The 21,299-nt window shown below is 40.8% G+C and overlaps 1 protein-coding gene and 1 long non-coding RNA gene across 3 annotated transcripts; one reads left to right on the forward strand and one right to left on the reverse strand.

Annotated features, from left to right (window-relative positions):
- Nucleotides 1-4,901: 4,901 nt before the first annotated feature.
- Nucleotides 4,902-11,048, reverse strand: hsp90ab1 (heat shock protein 90, alpha (cytosolic), class B member 1). 2 transcript variants are annotated; one of them, XM_023799977.2, is made up of 12 exons: nt 10,890-11,048; nt 9,539-9,682; nt 9,202-9,408; nt 8,734-8,893; nt 8,500-8,633; nt 7,996-8,304; nt 7,642-7,807; nt 7,032-7,222; nt 6,758-6,905; nt 6,287-6,555; nt 5,466-5,799; nt 4,902-5,358 (listed from the first exon to the last, which is right to left on the reverse strand). In XM_023799977.2, exons 2-12 carry the CDS (start codon nt 9,680-9,682, stop codon nt 5,246-5,248), a joined length of 2,175 nt encoding a protein of 724 aa, XP_023655745.1. In that variant the 5' UTR covers nt 10,890-11,048; the 3' UTR covers nt 4,902-5,245. The 2 variants fall into 2 exon arrangements, with proteins under 2 accessions (XP_023655745.1, XP_072558792.1); XM_072702691.1 differs by lacking the exon at nt 4,902-5,358 and adding an exon at nt 6,147-6,176 and having other exon boundaries at nt 5,657-5,799.
- A 494-nt stretch (nt 11,049-11,542) lies between these two features.
- Nucleotides 11,543-15,075, forward strand: LOC111837701 (uncharacterized). Its single transcript, XR_002836720.1, has 4 exons — nt 11,543-11,630; nt 13,850-13,939; nt 14,432-14,478; nt 14,592-15,075. It is a non-coding gene; the product is annotated as an uncharacterized lncRNA (long non-coding RNA).
- Nucleotides 15,076-21,299: the final 6,224 nt, after the last annotated feature.

Genomic DNA, 21,299 nt, shown 5'->3' on the forward strand with positions numbered 1-21,299 from the left:
ATAAACAGTTTGTTTGACTACCTAAGATTTTGGCACAGTAGTGTAGATGAGGACCCTGTTCACGTCAAACACCAGAATGGGAAAAAAATGTGATGGCAGTGATTTTGACCGTGGTGAGATTGTCGGTGCCAGATGGGCTGGTTTGAATATTTCTATTATTGATCATCTCCTGGGATTTTCAAGCACAACAGTCTCTAGAGTTCACTCAGCATGGTACGAAAAACAAAAAACATCCAGTGAGCAGCAGCAAGGCTAATTCAGATAACCACTCTGTCCAACTGTAGCGAGCAGAAAAGGATCTCAATGGACAACACATTGAACCTTGAGGCAGATGGGCTAAAACATCAGAAGACTATGTCAAGTTCCACTCCTGTCGGTCAAAAACAGAAAGCTGAGGCTGTAGTGGACAAGGGCTCACAGATGAAAGACTGAACAGATGAAGACTGGAAAAACGTAGCCTGGTCTGACGAATCTCGATTTCTGCTGAGGCACACAGATGGTGGGGTCACAATTTGGCATCAACAGCATGAATAAATGGATCCAACCTGCCTTGTGTCAACAGTGCAGACTGCTGCTGGTTTGGTGTAATGGTGTGGGGAATGCTTTACTGGCCCACTCTGAACCCGTTAATATCAATTGATCATCTCTTGAATGCCACAGCATATTTGAGTTTTGTTACTGACCATGTGCATCTTTTCATGATCACAATTTACGCATCTTCTAATGGCTACTTCCAGCCTGATAACGCACCATGTCACAAACAAAAAGTCTCAAACTGGTTTCGTGAACATGACAATGAGTTCAGTGGATTTCCCAGTCAGCGGATCTAATTGCCTGAGCACCTTTGGGATGTGGTAGAACCAGGCACGTAGCCAGGTAGTAAAATAGTGAATTTGAACCTCCCTCAAAATTCATTTCTGACTACGGGCCTAAGTAGAATGGGGAATTTGCAGCATGGATGTACATCTAACATCTGCCGACACTGTGTGATGCAGTCATGTCAGCAGGTAGCAGAATCTCAGAAGGAATGTTTCGAACATCTTGAGGAATCATGCCACAGAAAAATGAGTATTAGTATAGTGTTCCCAATAGAGTGGTTATTGAGTATGTTTGTGTAGTATTTCTATAGTAATATACAGTCCATAATAAAACACTCTGAATTATATATTTTGTTACTTTTGGTGTAGAAAAAGTGTTACATCTTAAAGGGAAGACTTAATAAACATTTCTGAGCTCTGAAAGGTATGTGTAATTCAGACGCCAAATTTCATCGCAATCAAAAATGGTGATTCAAAAACCTTTTTGAAAATTTGTTGAATTAGAATGGTAATTTTTGTTTTTATTTTTTTAAATAAATTGTTGAGATTGTATAAAAAGCACCTCTCCACACACGCGATGTCACCTTAAAACTGTAACAGTCTTCTTTAAGGAATACGGGGACTTAATAGTATGAGGCAAAAACATCATGTCTTTTACAGAGGACAAAAATGAATTGCTGGATCTCAGGAGGATATTAAGCTGATGCTTTTATCTAAGCAATGAGGGGATTAAAACCCTTGCTCAAGGGCCCAACAATAAAATCATTCTCCCGACTATGAGTTTTGATTTGGTGACCTTCTGCTCACAGTCCTAACCTGCTGGCGGGGTGCGGTTGCACACTGGGGTATTTCGAGAGTAAAGCATCCCCTGTGTTGGGGGTGAAAATTCCCGCCCCTGTCATTGTGACCCCCGATGGCGTGTCACTGTTTCCACTTGTCTTTTTAGTAACGTGTGGACGTTGCGCTGCCTCACTTCTGAGAAGCCACCGACGGGACTTTCGTTGTGAGTGGCCGGGCCACGCTCAGCTATGGCTGCTGCCATCTCTCCCCTGCACACTGTCATGATGAAAGGTCTGCTCTTTCTCATCGCCGGCGCTCCCTCTTTCCGATTCCCTCTGTCGCAATCACTCCCTCCCCCCCAATCGGTCTGCTGCTCTAATCCCAGCGCTCATTCTCTTCTGCTGCTGTCACGTCACACATGATGTGCCAGTGGTGGTTCTTTGTCATGTTACACTGCATTTTCTCCCTGAATGACCTGACTGATAGATAGATAGCTTTGTCATTGTCTGTTCAACGACATTGAAGTGCCTCATCGAAGATAACTTAATAAATACGTAAATCCTCATACATTCATTCTGGGCCCCCCTCCTTTGCCCCCACACCCCTTTCTTCGATAACACCAGAAATTATATCATTTCATTTCAGCATTCACTAGTATAATTGCCTTAGGATAAAAACTGTTTTTTAACCGGTTTGTCCTTACACGTGACATCGTGCTTCTTTTGTGACACAAATATGTCCCTTTGTTTCTCTGTTGTACCGGCAGTAAGCTGGGAGTTACCTGAGGCCTTGTGAGATCAGCCTACGCTGGGGTGGGGTGGTATTTTGAGGGCTCTAGGTAAAGAGTGGCCCCCTACGACCCGCCCCCAGGTTCTTGATGTGGTTATTTTACTGGTTATTTTCGGGGGTCTCTGACAGAGCACTGACTGTCCACAGGTAAATGTGCTGATCTCAGTTTCCATGAGCCATTACTGTGTAAATGTGGGGGTGTCACGCTGTGTCATTGGTAGTGAATCAATTCCACAGTTCACTGTAAATTTCCCAGGAAATTTCAGTGTAAATGGCTTATCTCCTAGGAAAATTTTCAAATAAAAACATGTCTTGTGTTTGCGTGGATGGATGTTGATGCACTCCTGTTTTTTTGTCTGTTATCTTTTTAAATGTATGGCCAGATTTACCTACTGCACTTTCACTGTGACCAGCCGTGAGCGTGAGGTTTCGATGTAGGTGGAGAAGGCTGAACACAACCTCAAATTTCCACCGGAAACCTCGAATGTTACCTGGTCTTATTTGCCCTTAAAGAGCTGCACTTCTTTCTTGTCTGACTGGGCAGTTCAGCATTCTTCATTCTCTTCTGATTAGTTCCCATCAGCACCCGGAAATGTCTTGCCTTTCTGGAGCTTGACTTGTTCAACCTCGGTCCTTATGTTTTACCATTGATTTTGTTGTGAAAAGTGCGGTCATGTTACTGTAGTTTCACCCTGTTGTAATGGTAACCTGCCAGTTCCCAGCTTACTCTGCCCAGACTTTCCTTGTTTACTTGCAGTGCCTTCACTGTATGGCAGCTTTTCAAGGTGCACTAACATAAACAACCTGCAAATTGTGGCTAGAATACTCAGCTGTGAGGTTCCAGTGAAGACTTGTAATCTTCTTAAGTAAAAGAATGAAGTCTTCACTGTGATGTGTATACAGCGTCGTACAGCTCTATATTCTCCTCTGATGTACAGTTCATTCACAGTGATGCAGATAGTTTGGTTGAGTGTACCTTTGGTTTGTACTTATTTTTGTGGTTTGTTGTTTTGTGCAATGGAAACGATCATATGACTGCGTGGCGTTTTCGGGAAGGGAAATTCTGTTTATTTGAGTGACAGGGCCGTTGAAATATTTATGTATTGTATGACTTTCCTTTTAGTTTGAGAACAAATTGAAGATTTTTGCAGAAGTTGGCATGACGTCAAAAGAACTGTGGCTGGTATCACACTTCCACAAAAAAACATGTTGTCATTCTGAGAAGTTTTACTTCTTGATCGGGGTTTTTTCATTGAATCGACTGTGTTACGGTTGAGAGGGTTTTAAACCGTTTGTACATATTTTAAGTATAATGTTATGGATTTGTGTTATAGGTGTACGTTTCTGTTTATCATAATGGGCAAAGTGATTGTTGAGAAGTGGGATGGAGTGGGAGTCATGTCACAACACCTGGAAATTACTCATTTTCGTACCTCGAAGCGAGCGCTAAGGTCTACCTTTTTCCTGCCTTGCTGAAAAGTCATGTGACTTACGAGAAAGAGGTGTGCACATGACACACATGAATGACACTAAGCCACCTGTTCAGCTCTGTCTTTTCAGTCACCACCTCATCACTTAAATAGCTGCTGTGGTGATGATACCAGTTAAGACTTAACTTTAATGCGTATACAATTATATTTATTCATATCGGTAGCACATATGCCTCTGGTACATATTAGCAGGTTGCTAAATTTATCGAAACACTGGGTAGAGCCCAAATATGTTCAACAGATGACAGTGAAATTAGCAAGGACGTTTTGTCTTGCACTTATATTGGCCTGTGATATAACGGATTTGAATTATGAAATAAGCCAGACAAGTGGTTTAAGCCCAGTAGATGCTATAGATTGGATGGACTCTACATCAATTAAATGACTCATCATACAAGGATGACCTGAGTGATTGATGTGAATCACGGAACAGTATTTATCCTGCGTGTGAAGATCCTAAAGCAGCTTATATACATCAGGGAAATGCTCTTCAGAGGCAGCGTGAACCTCACAGCCAAGAAATAACATCATATGAGAAACTGTGATACGGTCAGTCCCCCATGTACTAATGGCAGAGAGAAAAGTGGACTATAGGTGCTTTTAATCCACTCTCCAAATCAGCTCTGAGCCAGGTGGTCACAGTTCTGCTTTTGAAACTTTGGTTTACTGTATAATTAAGAATACAAGTTGTACATGTGTCCTCCCTCATCCAGCAAAAGTTAAGAACCAACTGAGTACATAAGTCTCAGGCCATTTGTCCCAAAAATGCAGCTGATGGCCCCTGTAGCCGTCTAGGGGCAGGTGAACATCCACAGATGCTGCCAGACAATTGTGGCCATGTGGTTTTGTTGGTTTGTACAGACAGTTCCCCACACGGGACTGGATGTGTGAGCTGGGAAAGCCTGAACAGACCTCAGTGCATGTGTGCCAGGTTCATCAGTCCTCCTCTTACCCACTGAAACTACCATTCAATTTCACTGTTACCAAACTGAAGAAATGCAATTTAATTTAAAAGGTCACCAAGTCAGTTCAATTGTTCAGCTTTATTTTGCAAAACAAAAAATGCCAAATACAGACACCTGGACTAAGATCTTGAGCTCCACTCAACATTCTTCTGATCCCTGACAGTTTAAAATACTTAATCTATCAATAACTTTGAAAGCAGCACTTCGGTTGAGTTGCCTGTAAGTGTATACAATGTTGGCCAGAAGTTGAATCTGGCTTACAAATTCGGAATGAAGCTGGCAACTGTGCAAATTGGTCAACTACATCTTTACAGAAACCATACAAATGATGTTTAAATCGGGCTGTCAAAAGATTCACCATTAAAACTACAAAGCATTGATATATAATCAAGGCCGATAGCCTTTAGTCCACTTCCTCCATGCGTGAAGCATCATCGTCGCCCTCTAGGGGTGGAATGTCATCTGCAGCAGGTGCTGCACTGGGCTCTTCTGCAGGGATGTCGTCATCATCAATTCCTGATAGAGGGGGAAAAAAAAATAAAAAATTACATCTGAATCATACAAAAAAAAAAAAAAAACTCCAGACACACACAAATGCCCTTCCAGCACATAACTGATCCTACCAAGTCCAAGCTTAATCATCCTGTAGATGCGGTTTGAGTGTGTCTGAGGATCCTCCAGAGAAAAACCAGATGACAGCAAGGCTGTCTCGAACAGCAGGATGACGAGATCCTTCACCGCCTTATCATTCTTGTCGGCCTCAGCTTTCTGCCTCAAGGTCTCCATGATGGCATGGTCGGGGTTAATTTCCAAGTGCTTCTTGGCCATCATGTATCCCATGGTGGAGTTGTCCCTCAGGGCCTGGGCCTTCATGATGCGCTCCATGTTGGCTGTCCAGCCGTAAGTGCTTGTGACAATGCAACACGGGGAGGAGACCAGACGGTTGGACACAGTCACCTGTTTAAAAACAGACGTTGAACTTACTATGGGTGGTGAACATCAAACCAGCTGTGTTAATCACATCACCCTACATCCACAGTTGATGCGGCATTAAACTGGTTGCAGTCTGACAAGTTAGCAATTACCTACAAGCAATGCATAAAAGCAAAAATGAATTCCAGAACATTCCTACAGCAGATAGGTCCTTCCCGGTGGTTAATTTCTGCAAACTCTGTGAGGGTTGGGGGCAGAACTAGGTTAAGATGCATTCAGATGTTAAGGGAAAACAAACCGAAGGCAGAACCACAACACACAATGGCTCTTAGAGCTGAAACGGCAGCCTTGACCTATGAGGACAGACTCACCTACTGTGCCAAATGACTGAACTAGGCAACCTGTGTGTGACCAAAACGGTGAAATGACATCAGGAACGCATCTCAAAATTTATATTATGTTCAAGGGACAGGAAGAAATGCTTGGGAATTTTTGCATCAAACCCAATTACCTTCTCTACTTTTTTGTCCAGAATTTCCTTCATGAGCTTGCAGAGGCTTTCGAACTTGGCCTTGTCCTCCTCCATCTTCTTCTTCTCATCCTCATCCTCAGGCAGCTCCAGACCTTCCTTGGTGACCGAGACCAGGCTTTTTCCATCAAACTCCTTAAGCTGCTGGACGCAGTACTCGTCGATGGGCTCGGTCATGTACAGAACCTCGAAGCCGCGCTTACGAACCCGCTCCACAAAAGCAGAGTTGGCCACCTGATCCTTGCTCTCACCTAGTGAAAAACAGTGTCTTTTTTAGTCACGTCATCAGCTAGAAGGTTTCCCCTATTTAAAACATCCCATCATGACTGGAATCTCAGAAGCCAGGCAACTCGCATTGAAGCATGGCATCAAAACCTTATTCCCTTCTGCAAAATCTTGACTCAGCTTGAGGGTAAGGCATGGGATAAGAACACACTAAGGAGGCATACATACCAGTGATGTAATAGATTGACTTCTGGTTATCCTTCATGCGGGACAGATATTCTGTCAGAGAGGTCATCTCATCGCCAGACTGGGAGCTGTGATAGCGCAGAAGCTCCGAGAGCTTCTTGCGGTTCTGTGAGTCTTCATGGACTCCCAACTACAGGAAAACCCAAGACGACATTGCAAATATTATTTGCAACTGGTCAAATATCAGAATTATTTCAAAATATTTCACCCTCAGCTTTCAATCAGTCACCCTGAAGAATTTTCAATGTCAGCTTACCTTCAGATTCTTGGAGAAGGCGTCGTAGAATTTTTTGTAGTTTTCTTTGTCCTCAGCAAGCTCTGCAAAGAGCTCCAGGCATTTCTTCACAATGTTCTTGCGGATCACCTTCAGGATTTTGCTTTGTTGCAGCATCTCTCTGGAGATGTTAAGCGGGAGGTCCTCAGAGTCAACCACGCCACGGATGAAGTCTATAAATGAATAAGTGGGTTAGGATCAGATCTGGAAGAAAAAAAATAAAAAATGCACACATACACAGTACCTCGTAACCCCGGGTTACAATGGTGTTACGTTCCAACAAACCTATTGTACGGTGAAAATGCTTAACACAGCACACCTAACCTAACAAACATCATAGCCTAGCCTTAAACATGCTTAACACTTAGATTAGCCTACAGTTGGGCAAAATCATTAACATATAGCCTATTTTTTTCTTTTAAATGTTGAATATCATGTAATTTATTGAATAATGTTTTTTCCCCCAATTTCAGTACATCTACCCATCGTAAAGTTGAAATACCATAACACAGATCGTCGTCATCCAGGAAGTGTCTATATATCAATCATGAGTCACAAACCATGAGAGGGGAAGACAGACATCCAGACTTACTCAGATACTCTGGGATGAGCTCCTCGCAGCTGTCCATGATGAAAACCCTCCTGACGTAAAGCTTGATGTTGTTCTTCTTTTTCTTGTTCTCGAACAGGTCAAAGGGCGCACGGCGGGGAATGAAGAGCAGAGCCCTGAACTCCAGCTGGCCTTCCACGGAGAAGTGCTGAAATGGAACAGACAGGCATGAACGTCACACCGGCATGCATCACTTGCACTCTCTACTGCTAAGTGGCAGGCAAATTGGATATCATTTTCCCCCTGATATCAGCATATTTGGATAGCGAGGGGAATTTTAAAGACGCCTGCAGCAGGAAGTGTTCCCAGAAGGTCACCTGCAGGCTCGTGCCTTACCTTGACCGCCAGATGGTCCTCCCAATCATTTGTGAGACTTTTGTAGAATTCTCCATACTCCTCTGTGGTGATGTCATCAGGGTTTCTTGTCCAAATGGGCTTGGTCTTGTTCAGTTCCTCCTGATCAATATACTTCTCCTTGATCTTCTTCTTCTTCTTCTTATCCTTGTCCTTGGCATCTTCGTCGTCATCAGAACCAACATCCTCAATTTTAGGCTTGTCCTCACCTTCCTCCTTGTCTTCCTCTTTTTCGGTCTTGTCTTCCTCAGCCTCATCATCACTGATCTCCTTATCACGCTCTTTTTCAACCTACAAGCCATATCCAAACACACACGGTGGAAGCATTCAATATTCTAAACAAGAAACTTCATTTTGAGAATTCAAGTCACTGACATCCTGGAAAAGGTGTAAACCAGGTCTGCACTCTTCTGCCTTGGGTAAGTTCCAGGACCCCCTCCCCCTTACATATGTGAACTAGACAAAATAGCTTTACAGAGAACTTACAAAGAGAGTAATGGGGTAACCAATGAACTGGGAGTGCTTCTTAACGATCTCTTTGACACGTTTCTCCTCGACGTACTCGGTCTGATCCTCCTTCAGGTGCAGGATAACTTTGGTTCCACGGCCAATAGGTTCACCTGCAATTCAACATGGCAGAACATGAGGTTCATGTTAGCAATTTCATACTTAACTGCTCAAAACAATTCCACAACTGTCCTCTTTTCAGAGATGACTCACCATGGTCAACTTTCACCGTAAAGGATCCCCCGGCAGAAGACTCCCAGGCGTACTGCTCGTCATCGTTATGCTTTGTGACGACCACCACCTTCTCAGCCACAAGGTAGGCAGAGTAGAAACCCACACCAAACTGCCCTATCATCGATATGTCAGCACCAGCCTAAGGGAGAGAAAATCGACCGAATAGATGAGAAATCTGAATGAGATGACGTTGTTGGGTTTAGCTAGACCTAGTCAGGTCAGTTAATTAGACTGCATCTAGACATAGTCATGCACCTCTGTGATGACATAGAGCAGAACCTTGTTTTTGACAATTCCTTCTGTATCATTTCATACCTCCAAACAGATCTTTCAGACATTGTGAAATGCATGCTGTCTTCCAGAGTAAACACGTGTATAACTCAAGCTGTCATAATTTATGCACGAAAGGTCGTTAAAGCAGCACTTCCAGGTGACCTGAACACACACCTGCAAGGCTTCCATGAAGGCCTTCGTCCCAGACTTGGCGATGGTTCCCAGGTTGTTTATCAGGTCGGCCTTAGTCATGCCGATTCCCGTGTCCACGATAGTCAGAGTGCGATCGTGAACATTGGGGATGATGTCAATCTTCAGGTCCTTCCCATTGTCCAGCTTGGTGGGGTCAGTCAGGCTTTCATATCGAATTTTATCCAGTGCCTTGTGGAAAGAGTCACAGTTACGCGATATTTGTGCAGTGTCCCCTTTTTACTACAGCTGAGTAAATGCCACACTCCCCAGACAGGATCAATCTACTGCATTTACCCAACAGCGACTATGCGCTACCTACATCAGAGGCGTTAGAGATGAGCTCCCTGAGGAAGATCTCCTTATTAGAGTAGAAGGTGTTGATGATCAGGGACATCAGCTGAGCAATCTCTGCCTGGAAGGCAAAGGTTTCAGCCTCCTCCTCTTGTCGCATTTCTTCAGGCATCTGTATAGCAAAATTGACATTCTGGTAAGTATCACTCACCCACTTACATAACAGTGATGACTAAAGGAATATGTACTTGGGAAACAAGCAAGTGAACACTTGCTATTCCAAATAAGGTTGCATATAATGCAGTTATTCTAAAATATTTTTAATATCGATTTGATTACTTCTCACCTACTTCACCTGTTTCCCCATTTTATTTATTTTATTTTAAACTCTTCTTTTCCTTATATTTAAACTATGTGTATTGTGGTATGCTGTCTAATTTGTGTTTGCCGCTGTTAAATGATTTTCCCAATCGGGGTCAATAAAGAACATCCATCAATGTATCATTCATACCGACAGTAATCATTTGCATTTGGAGCGGGGAGATGCATTTACAGTTCTTAGATTAATGCACAGCGTTAAAATTCTTCATTGCGGTCTCGAATTGTGCACACTCATGCAGCCATCTGATTGGACAGCGCCGCGCAGGATGTAACGTCACAGACGCACAATATGGCGACGCCCAACACGCCGACAATGAAAGCAGCACATGGTTAACGCAATGAACCGCAATGACTAGAAGCATTTTTACCCAAATGAAACTAGCGTTTTCGTCCCAAAACTACACGAAAAATAGCACAGCGGTACTAAAGTCGCAGAATAAAAGACCAAATCGCAAAATGAAATAAACTCAGTTACCTAAACTGAAACCTAGCTAGTGAGGGAGAACGAAAATATTCACCCAGCAAGTCAGGCATTAAAGTACATAACATGTCCACAATAAAACGAGGCCCTGTTCAGGACAGTTTTGCGTTATCCCGTGGTACTAATTGTTATGCGATTGTATCATTAACAATCCTGTTATGAATTTATACTTGTTAGCAAATTGCGTTCAACTGCAATTAAGGTTTCAAATACAGCCCTCCGATTTCTCTGCGACAATGCGGACCGCGTCTAGCACTGGCTTCGATATCCCTGGCTACATGGTTAATGAGGAGTAAACAAACAAACACAAACAAAAGCAGCGGGCCCTTCGCGTTTTTCGACAGGAACAAGTAAATACAAATACGATTTACATAACGCACGCAGTCAAGGTGGGGATCAGAAGACATTCACGACACCACACATTATAACTACTACTATTCGTTATGCGTTTCGATAGTTTTACCGGTTTTCAACTATTTTAACTCTTGTTTAAAAATACATGTGTATATTACAGTACCTTGACTTGTTTTCCGGGTAACGTTCTTGAATTAAATGCGACTGAGGTACCCTGATCCTGCTACACCGTGAGGTATGGAAATTGAAAGGGGTAGCATTGAAAAGAACGATATCTATATAGCCTGTGTATATATGCGTGCGTATCCCTCCGCTGAAAGGGCACCGCACGCTGTGCTGGTGTATGTCACTGCAGTGTCTTTGCAGAACTCGGAAAACTTGTTCGTTTAAATACAAGTTTGTGTATATAATGTAGTGGTGCTGCTTGGACACAGGCTAAAAGACAGAAAACTAAGCAAATAGCCTTATATGTGCAACTTTGTATTCGCGATAGTGCATTTAAATGTATGTTTTAAATTAGTTGTCCTTCGGTTAAAAAAACGATCTGCAGTCATTATACGCAAGTGTCATACAATTTTTCTTTTTATATGCTTTTCACTTAAACATATTTCTCGCCAAACCTAATGTTTGTTGGGCTGTTCTGCTGTAACACGGAAGGATATCTGTCAGCTTTTGTGGGTGTACTTCGGTTTTTCCAGCACTTTCCATGCGTGGGTCATAGATATAGAAATACTAGATTGGAAGTCCTTTTAAGCGGGAAGGCATGCGTGGCTTGGCAACAAAGAGCAGTTTTCTATTTCTATGATAACGCCCACCGGAACACTGACGTCATGCTTTCCTTTATGCGGCGTTTCTCGTCGCATAGGCAGCAGGAGATACTTACACGACATATGGAGGTTTTAGGGTGTGTGTTCTTATATAATTCATTAACGAAGGCTAGAAGGACACGAATTTATGTTTACTAGTGATCTACGTGTAGCTAATCAGCTAGCATATTTACATGCTGCCCATTTGTTCATTCATTTATTCATTGTTTCTTACACCGACGAGTATATATACCTTGGGTTTTCAGTGAATTAGTTAATGGGTGAACTTCTTTATAATTGAAACAAAACAAAATATATGTTCTGAAAGGTAAAGGTGAATTTTAGATGATATTCCTCGGCGCCATTGCGCCCCATTAGCTGTGGTCGGGGCGGGGGGCGGGGGTTGTGCATTCAGTATATTTACACGAGCCCCTTATACAAAGTTCTGTTTTAATACTACAGATTGAGGTCTTTATAATTAGTATTACAACATTTATCAGAAACGGTGTGCCGTTTTTCAGCATCGTAAAATTTATGACCTAGGGGAAACTCATCGGCAGCTATAAAGGAGCAAAAGATACCGACTGGCCGTCATTTTCAATTTGTTGAATTTTAATGTTGTCATTCATGTTTGACGTGTTGATGGATTTTTAGATGGTCAGTGCCTGATCCCGGAAGGAAATTAACATTAAAACTGACTGCCATGGCTATTTACTGTTTAAGTTGTGTGGAGTATTATGTTTATTGGTTCTTAAGGAGAGCAAGGAAGAACTCAGTTACGTGATACTGCGATAAATTAACTCCACTTATACTGGCAAAATGACTGTACGTATCAGTAATAAATACTTAATATAATACTTAAAAATTTCAAGTACGAATGTAATGTACAATTAAATATTTACAATTTAAAATTCAACAATAAACAAATGCAAGACTCGATCGATTTCAAAAAGTATTCTGTTGGGTATGCCCTGACAAACTAAGGCTTTGCAAAGCATGCGATTTTTGAGTGGCTTCGATAGGACTGAAAAATCGCAATTTTTCAATTATACTTAGATTTTACTGCTATAGCCTATATTCTGCCATCGTGCGTCTTAGCCATCAGTGACATCGAGGTATGAGATATTTTGTATCATTTCATGTTAAAGTGATCAAACTGCAAGCGACTGCGGCATTTCAGAGGATGCTGAAATGGAACTCTTTGTTCCAATTTTGCTTGAAACATATATAACTTGCTTATATATGGATGTTATATAGCATTACTCGATGCTCAATCACTCGCTACTGAACGTATCAGAGACTACAGTGTAAAGGCAATGAACCCATACCGATATACACTACGAAGAGCTTCCGAATGAGTACAATTTTCTTGCCATGTGAGCAGATGCGAACTCAGTGCGAAATTAAGATGCATCCTTGGTGTGGTGTGTATAACATCATGAAGGCTGCATTCGTATGGCTACAATGATTTTATACGCTTGATACCTTCCTTCATCATATCGGCTTCTAGTCATCCATCCATCCATCCATTTTCATAAACCGCTAGACTTATTCAGGGTCGCGTATCCCCCGCCCCCATTTCAGGGTAACTTGGAAAAAGTAGGTTAATGTGCATGTCTGGTATCGCGAGATTTGGAGCAGCATCGCGTGGTGCTGGTACAGTGGCACTAGCATAGGCCAACGGAACCTGCGTTAAATGCACAGTGGAGTAGATTTCGATAATAAAGACTGCTGTTGCGGTTTAGTTGTGAAAATAAATTTTGATTTAGACCTAATGAGATTCATATGCGGCATCGATGTCTCATTTATGATGATTACTGCTCTGAAAAGAGGGTTTGGTCACGTAAGACGTATTCCACCAGGTGGCAGGACTGTCAGCATTTTTATCATGTTCGTTTTTTCTTGATACCGAACGCGGATGTCATAAAGAAAAATAATGAACAAATGGAGGCCAGAGGCATTAGTTGTAACAGCTTCAGCTGCATGTATAGCATACAACCCAAATCATGCAGTAACTTTTGAAAACTTTTAAAAATGCATAACTCATGGAATTTGTCATATAGAATTTTAATGTGTCACTGGACTTTCTCAAAATGCTGAATATTTTTGGAGTTCAAAACAGCTGATATGAAATTGTAACATTATAAAAAAAAAACGATCGAAAATAGTGACAAGTCTTTTTAAAAATATGTGTAAACCTTTTTTGTTAAACCCACCTAGATAAGAGTACACAGTGGACCTGTGTATGGTTTGAACTAAGTGAGGTAGGTCTTCCTATATTCTTCCTTTTTCTCGATTATTTTCTCTCTCTTTACAGATTGGTTTATGTCGGTTTTTGAACTGCTGAACTGTACGTGTTAGTCACCTGCCTGGATTTGAAATAGCAACTCTACCCTTTGACCTACTGGTGAGTAACAAGGATCCGTTCAGCTGTTTGAAAACCGGCAAATGAGGTTTACTGGTTTGAACTGGAATTTCCAGTAGGTTCTAGAGTTCTGTACTGTGTCATGGCAACACCAGGTCTGCCAACTCTCACACATGTTCCATGACACTCACGCTTTCTGACTCTCACACTCACACAAGAAATCAGCATATCTATATAATTCCATTATAAACCTAAAATTAGCTACATCAAAAGCGCTGGAGTAGTTTTCAAACCCTACAGACTATTAACAAGGTAATGAGACTGTTACATACATGTAAATTGAAAATCTCAGGCCAGTCAACTGACCAAACCCTGTAACACTGAATAAGGATATAAAGGTAATATTAAGTGACAACCTGTTCCACCAGTTTCAATACATTCTTTGTTGCCTTTTTTGTTTCACATTTATTTTGGTTCTTCTGCATTCCTCTGCCTAGTAAATATGATGATTCAGAAGGTTATATATTCATACAGGCAACTTGATTCTGCACCCCGGGAAGGATCACATATAACCTAAAATGGTATATTATGTTTCAGTCAGTCTTTATATATTTTTTTGTGATGTGTTTGTTATACACATATATATGTAATATACACATCAAATTTAATATTTTGGTTTTCTGGATTGTTGAAGACAAAACCCATTCTGGAGAAGTCCATAGGAAGAAGAGAACAGCCACATCTACTCGTAGAAACCTTTGGCTTTTTTTCCACTTGGTGTAACGTTGGCTGTTGTTCTGTTCGTGATGATCCTGTTCCTTGAGGGTAGCTGTGTTTTAAATGGTGCTGCATGGAAACAGTTTGAATACACAAAAAAACTAAGCAAACAGCATATGTTAGAATGCTAAATTATTCAGACTGTGATTGTCCTTCTGAATGGAGTGACTGCAATAAATTTGACAATGTTGTTGTATGTTGTGTGACGTTTCTCTTAGGGTAGGTTGCTGCAGTGCTGTAGTGGACTTAAAAAATGGACTTAAACAATGTACAGCGTAAGATGAGACTGAGACGTGTAGTTGGATAAAGGATGTTTCACTATCAAATTATCATTATGAATTGTACAGGAACCTGACCATCATTTGGGAAAGAGGGTTAGAAAATGGACGGAAGGTTCTGTGTGGAAGGATGTGTCTGTGACATACAGTTTCAGCTCCTCCTGTCACTCTTGTGGTTACCAGGTGGCATGGAGGCTGAATCCATTGATCACCACTGATAGTGATGGACAGCTCAACATCTGATTGGCTGTAGCTGGATGCCGGCCAATGCTCATGATGTACAGACAGATCCCTGCCACCAAACCCTGCCAGAGTCAAAAAATCTGCTCTCTCTCTCTCTCTCTCTCTCTCTCTCTCTACACACACCTGCTTTTATGACAGTGTAATGAGTTGTAAAAATGCAGAAAATCTTAAGTTCAACCTGTGCTATAACTGCATACTTTCAAACCGTTGCTATTTTTCTTGGAAATTGTTCAGTCGCATGCATCATGGTTCATATTTTGAATAATTTGTCGAGAGTTCAATTTGTAAAGTATCTCCATTTTGGCAAAAAAATCCTCCATTTTTGGTCACTAAGATGATTTTGAAATATGTGATAGAAATGGATTAAATCCTGCTGATGACAGTGATATTCTTCTGGCGCAGGAGCGCGGTGTCCAGCGGGACGAGCTGCAGAAGTTCAGCTGTATTAGTATCCCCTGGCCACACGCGGACTTACTTTGACAGCTCTAATCAATCTACCGTGACTGATAAGAAAAATAAAATGCGTAGCAGAGCACCTGGGATGTCTTTCATCAATCAAGTAAATTGCATTTAGTCTGTAGTACAGCAGTAATAAAGCTGTAACAGTATTATAGCTGGGGGATGATACAGTAACATACAGACTTTCATGCTAGAGCTAACTATTTGCTAAGATAACTGCCACTGATGATGGGAGTCTTTCTCATATGCAACATGAAAATCGCATTGAGAATTGCTTAAAATCACCAAATGAGATTATATGTAACTCAAGACAAGACAGACCCATTATCCCCCCTGACCAGTTCTGGGTGTTTCAGCCTGTTGCAGTGGCCAGGGCCCCATAGGTGGCTAGAAAAGTGCCTGTTGGTTTTCTCTTTAGGGTTAACCAGGAACAAGGTGGGTGAAATATTACACTGACAAAAAATACCAAAACGAGCAGGCAGGTTTACAAACTTAAAAATAACAACAATAAACAAGGGAGGCGATCATAGGCTCAAAACTGAACAGAACACATCAGTATATGAGGTAGAACAAGGGACAGATGGAACTGATAAATTCTAACAAATTCAGTCACGTGGCCTCCGTCTCAAGACCACATCTCTTACATGGGTGTTTTCATGTATAGTCCTTCTTAAACAAAATCAGCCCTCTTAAAGTAGACCAAATAGTAGTGGACCAACAAAAATGGCTCTCAGTTTTCTTTTTTATTATTATTTTTTGTGTTCATTTGAAGGAGGACTCAGTTCTTTTTCGGGTTCACTTCAGGTCTGATGGAGCCTCAGTCTTCTCTCTATTCATGCTGTAGGTCCTCTGGAGTTATCAGACCTTTACTGCTTTGGATAATTATCGGTAGCATCCCAGTGCAATAGCATATGATCTGAACGGCAAGCCTACTGGGCTAAAATACTCTGGCAAAAGATAAAGTGAATTTTGGAATTAAGCGAGCCGCAACGTGAAAACCCTCCTGAGATGGTGTCAGTTCGGTTCGTTTTAGAGGGGTTTCAGTTTGTTTGGAATGTTCACATATGTGCAAAAAATGCTGACTAATCACCCTCTGAGGACTGAAAGAGACCAACTTTGAAAACACCTTATTTGTCACAAAACTTCCATCCAGTGTATCATAATGAAGTCATCTGGAAAGTCTAGCTTGGTTTCTGTTGTCCTCTGTAGTGCAACGGCATTAAGGAAGGATTTAAAGACAAGAAGGTACATCATGTTCCACTATTTTCAGTATATAGCTGTTTTCATTGTGGCTGTTTATTTCTTTTTCTCCACATTCCTCTGCATAATTTATATGGAGATGTATACTCATGCGGGCAACCTGATTCTGACCTCCAAGAATGATCATATATAACCTTAAATGGTTTATTGTTCTCCAGTCAGTCGTTATGTATTTCCTCTAACACAATGTGTTTGGTATAGGCAGAACTCCCCCTATGTGCTTTCTTTACTCTGCATATCAAACTAAAGGATGGCTAAGAAAGTCAGTGACATTTACCCTGTGTCTGCCTGCCATTGGCCAGGGTACAATGGATAGCCGATATTCCCCAACGTGTAGAATCAAAGTTGATTTGTTGCTTCCACATGTCTATTTTAAGTTAGCAGATATAAAGCCATCCATCCATCTTCTAACAGCTTATCTTGGTCAGAGTCATGGGGTAATAATATCCCCAAATAAGTTTTTGTTTGTTTGTTCGTTTGTTTGTTTGTTTTGTTTTGTTTGGGGTGGAATGGTAGTGTAGTGGTTAGTACTGTCGCCTCCCACCTCTGGGACCTATGTTCAAGTCTCATGGCTCTGTGTGTATGGAATTTGCATGTTCTCCCCATGTTGTCACAGGGTTTTCTCTGGGTGCTCTGGTTTCTCGTTTCACCCATAGGTGTGAATGGTATGAGTGTGTCCTGCAATGAGTTCACTCCCCATTCTGGGTCACTCCTTGCCTTGTGCCCACCAGGGCACCACCATCACTCTAAATATGATAAGCAGTTATGGAAACAAATGAATGATTTGTTTGGCCATTTGTACTTCATTTGAAAGTTTAGGCTTGATTTGATCAATAATTCACTTGTTTCATTTTCTCACAATCCATGGTGTGTTTTTTTTTTTTTTTTTTTAAACAATCTGTTTATTAAGACGTACCAAAATACAACAATGTAATACAACAATGTTATAGTTACATCTTTTCATTTGAAGGAAAAAGAAAAGAGAAGAGAAAAAAAAAAAAGGCACAGGTAATTTAAATAGCCACACAGGTTATTCCAGAGAGCAATACAGTAGGAAGGTGGAGTTGTACAGTAAATACAAAACATGCATAGAAGGTATACAACAAATCGTTATTTAACAATGTTTTCCTTAAATAGAATTATGAATTATGAAAAAGGGGATACGATAAGTCAAGTGTTAAGTTATCTTATCTCCTCCTGTCTCACTTAGTACATTCCCAAAATTCGAATTTGATATAAAGGATATAAAGGGTGTCCAAATTTTCTCAAAAGAAGAAATTTTACCTTTCAATATATAAGTAATCTTTTCCATAGCTAAACAGAAGGACATGTTATTGATCCATTGTACGATAGATGGCTTTTCCGCTTTCTACCGATGAAACCTGAAATTTTTATTTTGGGAATTATTCCTGAGAATATTGTCGACCATGGAAGCACTCGTAAGCTTGTTGATATTAGTATACTTCAAGCAAAGCGTCTAATATCCTTGTACTGGATATTAGTTATTTTCCAACTTGTATTGGTACAAGGATATTAGACGCTTTGCTTGAAGTATACTAATACCATGGTCGACAATATTCTCAGGAATAATTCCCAAAATAAAAATTTCAGGTTTCATCGGTAGGTTTACAAACACCATTTGAGAAATAAATATAGCCACCTCCTTCCAAAACTCCTGCACTTTTGGGCAGTTCCACATGCAATGCAAAAGTGTACCTTTCTCATCTGAGCATTTGATGCATGTGTCTCCATGGTGTGTTTAAGTGTCTTCACTAACACCAAGATTTAAAGATGTCAGTACTCTTCCAATCCTGTTTCTTCATTTTCCAGCTTTAGCATTTTCCAGCATTTTCTTGACATACATTGGTACTTTACTGGACTTTTCCTAGGTCCAGGGATCATCAACCAGTTCATGCATGGACAAACGTGTCCATGATAAGACTCATCTGTGTCCATGGCAAAATGTTTTGGCTGAGGAAAAAAAAAAGTTTTTTAAACGCCCCCTGGTAAAAAGTGCATTTGATCAAAATCTGTCAGAATTCATCATAGTGATCATCACGTTTCATCATGTTTGTTATTTATGATTTCATTGAGGAAAAATCTGTCCATGACCTCAGTGTTTCACTATCAACATCAAAGATAACCGCCAGCCTTGTGCTTTTTTCTTACATTGTATTCTTTATGTACTTCATGTGTCCTTAAATCGTCAATCTTTAGTCCACAGTTGTCTCCTTCTGGTCCAGCTTCTCGCAAAATATGTCCGGTGTATACATGATGGCGTGAGTTATGATATCTATGCCTTTCTATTTAAACATTATTATATATCTTCATACTTCCAGGAACGTCTGAAGTGAGTCACCATATACAAATTCAAAGAGCATTTTATTTTCCAAAAGCCGTTCTTCGAATGAATAATGGATTTGTTAGTTGATATTAGCATTTCAAATGCATTTGGCATTTTATTTTTTATGTTCTCTTTTTATATCGATTACTATTTTATAATTTGACAGAAATAAGAAATAGGAATACATGCAATGGGTAAGTCTGACCAGGGTGCCTAAAACCTGCTGGTTTTTGGAAACCCGGAATCCATAGTGATTTTCCTCAGTATAGCATCCACCCTAAGGTCTTTATAAAGGGGTATGAAAAAATTAGTATTTGAACAAACAAGACCCGAAATGAAATGCTTTTTGTTGACAAACTGTGAGTTTAACTTTGAAGCTCACAGCTCCAGTGACTCAACAACATGGACTCATGACTTAGACTCAGGCTGAACAGTAACAAGTCAACATGTGCAGCGCTGCGCTCGGCCCTCCGGACAGCTGCACCAGCCACCAGCGTGGTTCCCTTTAACAGGTATCAGATTTATCAGGCATTTGACCGGGCGCCTAAAGAGCCACATTCAGCACAGCCTCCCATCGCTGAACTTACCCTGAGTGACTGAGATCTCTGCTGCCAGGTACAGTACAGCAATACCTTTACCTCTACCTGATATGATTAGATCAGTCATACTTTAGTTTTACTTACTTTTTAAAGAAATCCTTTCTGCCTCTTCTCCTTACTAACAAATTCAGTATTTATTTGATTTTTTTCAGTTCTTGGGACATTACTGTCCCTAAAAATGATGGTCAAATGTATTAACAATGCAGGCAACATGCTGGAATTTGTCAGGCAAAAAAAAACATCCTAGGAGACTTTTGGTTGATTATCAGAACTTATAAATTATTTATATTCACTGAAAATGTGATTGTGTGGAATGTAAGTAATGTATGATTTAAATAACTGGAAATCTGTTAATAGTTTGTTTGAATGATGAGAGCTAGTTTTCGGTGGTACACCTAGCTTGGCCAATGCAGGGCAAAGGCAGCATAGGATTAACCTGAAACCAGATCATTTTAATAAGATTAACATGGTCTTTCTGCACATCCCGGCACTGTCAGGTTCTTGGTGGAACCTGGTATATTTATAGCCTGTGGCTAATTTAAGGAAGAGATGAACAAATGTTTGGTGGGAGCAACAAATACCACGGTAATGAAACCACGTACTGATGATCAGAATCAAATTTCCATGAAGAGTATAACATATACACACACACGCAGACACACACATATATACATAGAAACACATACACGCACACGCAGACACACACGCATATACACACAAACACATACATGCACACACAGACACACGCATATACATACAAACACATACACGCACACACAGACACACACGCATATACACACAAACACATACATGCACACACAGACACACTCATATATACATAGAAACACATACACGCACACGCAGACACACATGTATATACATAGAAACACATACACGCACACACAGACACACACGCATATACACACAAACACATACATGCACACGCAGACACACACATATATACATACAAACACATACACGCACATGCAGACACACATATATACATACAAACACATACACGCACACACAGACACACACATATATACACACAAACACATACATGCACACGGCGACACACATGTATACATACAAATACATACAAACAAACATGCACAGGTAGACACCCACATGCATATACACACAAGTACCTACACACAGACAGACATACACACATACGCAGATACACATATATACACACAAACACATACACACAGACAAACACATATACACACAAACACATACACGCAAATGCAGATGCACATATAGATATATATATACATACATACATACATACACATATACACACAAACACTTTCACACACAAACATACATGCACAGATATACACACACAGGCATTCACACACAGACAGACACCCACACACCTATACACAGAAAAACATACACGTGAAGACATAGATACACACTTTTTATGAATAATGTTC

Source organism: Paramormyrops kingsleyae, chromosome 19 (genome assembly GCF_048594095.1).
Source record: "Paramormyrops kingsleyae isolate MSU_618 chromosome 19, PKINGS_0.4, whole genome shotgun sequence".
NCBI classification, from domain to species: Eukaryota; Metazoa; Chordata; class Actinopteri; order Osteoglossiformes; family Mormyridae; genus Paramormyrops; species Paramormyrops kingsleyae.

What these genes read in the sequence shown, in the direction of transcription:
- hsp90ab1 (XM_023799977.2), bottom strand. Translation starts at nt 9,682, where the DNA reads ATGCCTGAAGAAATGCGACAAGAGGAGGAGGCTGAAACCTTTGCCTTC. An exon ending in TCATCTCTAACGCCTCTGAT is followed by an intron (nt 9,409 to 9,538) that starts GTAGGTAGCGCA and finishes TCTTTCCACAAG; the next exon opens with GCACTGGATAAAATTCGATA. An exon ending in CCTTCTCCAAGAATCTGAAG is followed by an intron (nt 6,906 to 7,031) that starts GTAAGCTGACAT and finishes GTTTTCCTGTAG; the next exon opens with TTGGGAGTCCATGAAGACTC.